The 2,426-nt window shown below is 33.3% G+C and overlaps 1 protein-coding gene across 1 annotated transcript in view; it reads right to left on the bottom strand.

Moving 5' to 3' along the window:
• The window catches only part of LOC106880296 (E3 ubiquitin-protein ligase MIB2), a 21,817-nt gene extending 19,569 nt beyond the window's left edge, over positions 1–2,248 (bottom strand). Inside the window, exons 1-2 of the mRNA XM_014930167.2 lie at positions 1,663–2,248; positions 753–855 (exon numbers count right to left, since the gene is read on the bottom strand). Coding sequence (XP_014785653.1) covers positions 753–836 — 84 coding nt within the window. The 5' untranslated portion in view covers positions 837–855; positions 1,663–2,248. The remainder of the gene's footprint in view (positions 1–752; positions 856–1,662) is intronic.
• Between the last annotated feature and the right edge of the window lie 178 nt (positions 2,249–2,426).

Genomic DNA, 2,426 nt, shown 5'->3' with positions numbered 1-2,426 from the left:
CTGGAGCCTGGTGCAGCCTTCTGGCTTCCCAGACCCCAGTCAAACCATCCAACCCATGCTAGCATGGAAAACAGACGTTAAACGATGATGATGATGATATATATACGTACATATATATATATTTATACTAGCAGCTAAGCCCGGTTTCACCCGGTCTGTTTGGATGATGTGGCCGTGATCTTTTTCAGTTAGGTATAATCTATAACAGCGTTTCTCAACCTTATCATATTGGGTCCTCTGTTTCAATTGAGGCCTCCAGTTGTTTGAAAATTTCCTGACTCCCCGCTCCTTGTCAGAAAACAGCTTCAGGAGTTGTGAAGAACGAATTTGTACATTGTCTGTTTCTGAGAGCTATTCTATTGGATCTCTCTCTAATCATTAAAACATTGATTTAATTATGAACACAGAAAGAAATTATACTTTAATCCCTATTTTTGTAAGCAGTTGTATCCGTAAAAAATTTTATTTGCAAAGAGCAGAAATTGAAAGAAGATATATGAAATGGACGTGTGTGTGTGTGCGTGCGTGCGTGCATGCATGCGTACACTTGGACTAGATATTTCCTGTCAATATTATGTCTTGAGGTTTGGTTAAGTGTTTGCTAAAAATGAAAATGGTGCTAATTAGAGGAAAGAAATGAAAAAGACATGAAATATTGTGAGAAAATAAATGTGGTTACTTAGGAACATTTAATACTGTGTGTAAAATAATAAACAGTCGACTTTGAGAAGCCAATAAAGGGAACAACTTACTTTATCTGGAGTTTCATTAATTAATTTTACAATACTGTAAATATCACCATTCAAATTTTCATCAGTAATTTTTTCAGTAGCCATATTTCTTTACTGGAAGATACTAGAAAATGAAAAAACAAAAACAGTTTTTAAAAAATTATCAAATGAGGTAAACAACTATATACAAAAGCCCATGGCTGAGTAGCTCCAGCCAATTCTTGAACAAGCCCGTTTATGACCCACCTAAAATAACAAAATATTGGAAACTTCAGTTATCTAAGGTATTATTTATAGCTAAATATTCTTCTTGGCACTAACAAACCTGGCAACAGGCATGTTGTTTCTTTAAGTTATCTACATTACTCTGCTTATAACAGTATGACTGGTTACAATTAAACCCTGAATATTGGAATGTACAATCGATTGATCAGCTAGATGGAGACACTGTATGGATCCAAAGATCATACTTCAGGTAGGTGGAGACACTGTGCATTTTGAGTTTTAGACCTATGAAAATATAACCTCTGTATCCGAAAACGGAGATTTTTGGCAAAAAAAAAAAAAAAATTTTTTAATAAATATATTTGGGAGAAAATGTGGTGGGGAAGTCTTTCCAAAATATCTTCGCAGAAAACGGTAAGTATGGGGGCTAGGAAAAAATAGAAGAGGCATCAAGAAGTTGATGTTAAGAATTGCTTTAACAGTTAGAAAATGTTTGATATTTCAATCATCACCAAAAAATGAAGCTGTAAGAGTTTACTGGAAATTGTATGTAAGAAGTAAAACAGAAATGATTTGTAACTGTACTGCCAAAGTTCTGCAACTTAATAGCAAACGTATCCAATTTAAGAAAAGTGAAGATAAAAGCTAAGTGCAGAAGTATGGAATAAGTCATTGTGATACGCTTATAGAAAAAATAGACACGTACCTTTTTAGAGAACAAAATGTAGCTGAGAGATTTGTTATAAAAGTATTATCAGATTCAATAAGATGCGTAATCTTTCCACTTTTGTTTTTATTAATTTTTCATTATTCTTTGTTTTATTTAGGGTTAAACAATTTTTTTAGTTGGGGGAGATAGTCCAATTTTTTAATGGGAGTGAGATAGCCAAAAACTATTAAACTTTGTAACACAATCAGGCGACAGGTACTGGTGTTAATATTCTTTTATCTGTTGGATTCCATGTCAATTTTTTCCCCACACTAATATCAAATTTGATAATTTTTCTTTTCAAAAAAATCTGAAGAGATCTAAATTTTGTTTTTTATCCCCTACATAAAAAATAATATAAGGTTGTGAGGGTGAATAATACTATTTATCTGGTGTTAAGTTATATCAATATAACTGGCAATCAATATTAACCGTGGTCTCCTGGCAATCAGTATTAACCTTAGTCTCCTGGCAACCAATATTGTTAGACCCAGTCTGCTACTATATAAACGTATGAAGAAAACAAGACTGACATCGAAAATTCTGTATTATTAGTAATACGATTTCATGTGTTTACAGTTGACGTGCTGTCACGCACATGGAAACTAATTTGTAGTTAATGTTGACATTGTTACCTGGAAACGAAATTGAAAAAAAAAACTAGTGCAACAGGTGTAAAAAGAAAAAGGTGTACAAAACGAATCTGAAAACAAAAATGTTCGGAGAGCAATGGTGGGGGAGGCATTCGGAAAATCCACAAG

This window comes from Octopus bimaculoides, chromosome 27, assembly GCF_001194135.2.
Source record: "Octopus bimaculoides isolate UCB-OBI-ISO-001 chromosome 27, ASM119413v2, whole genome shotgun sequence".
NCBI lineage: Eukaryota > Metazoa > Mollusca > Cephalopoda > Octopoda > Octopodidae > Octopus > Octopus bimaculoides.
This window is presented reverse-complemented; position numbering and strand designations above follow the sequence as displayed.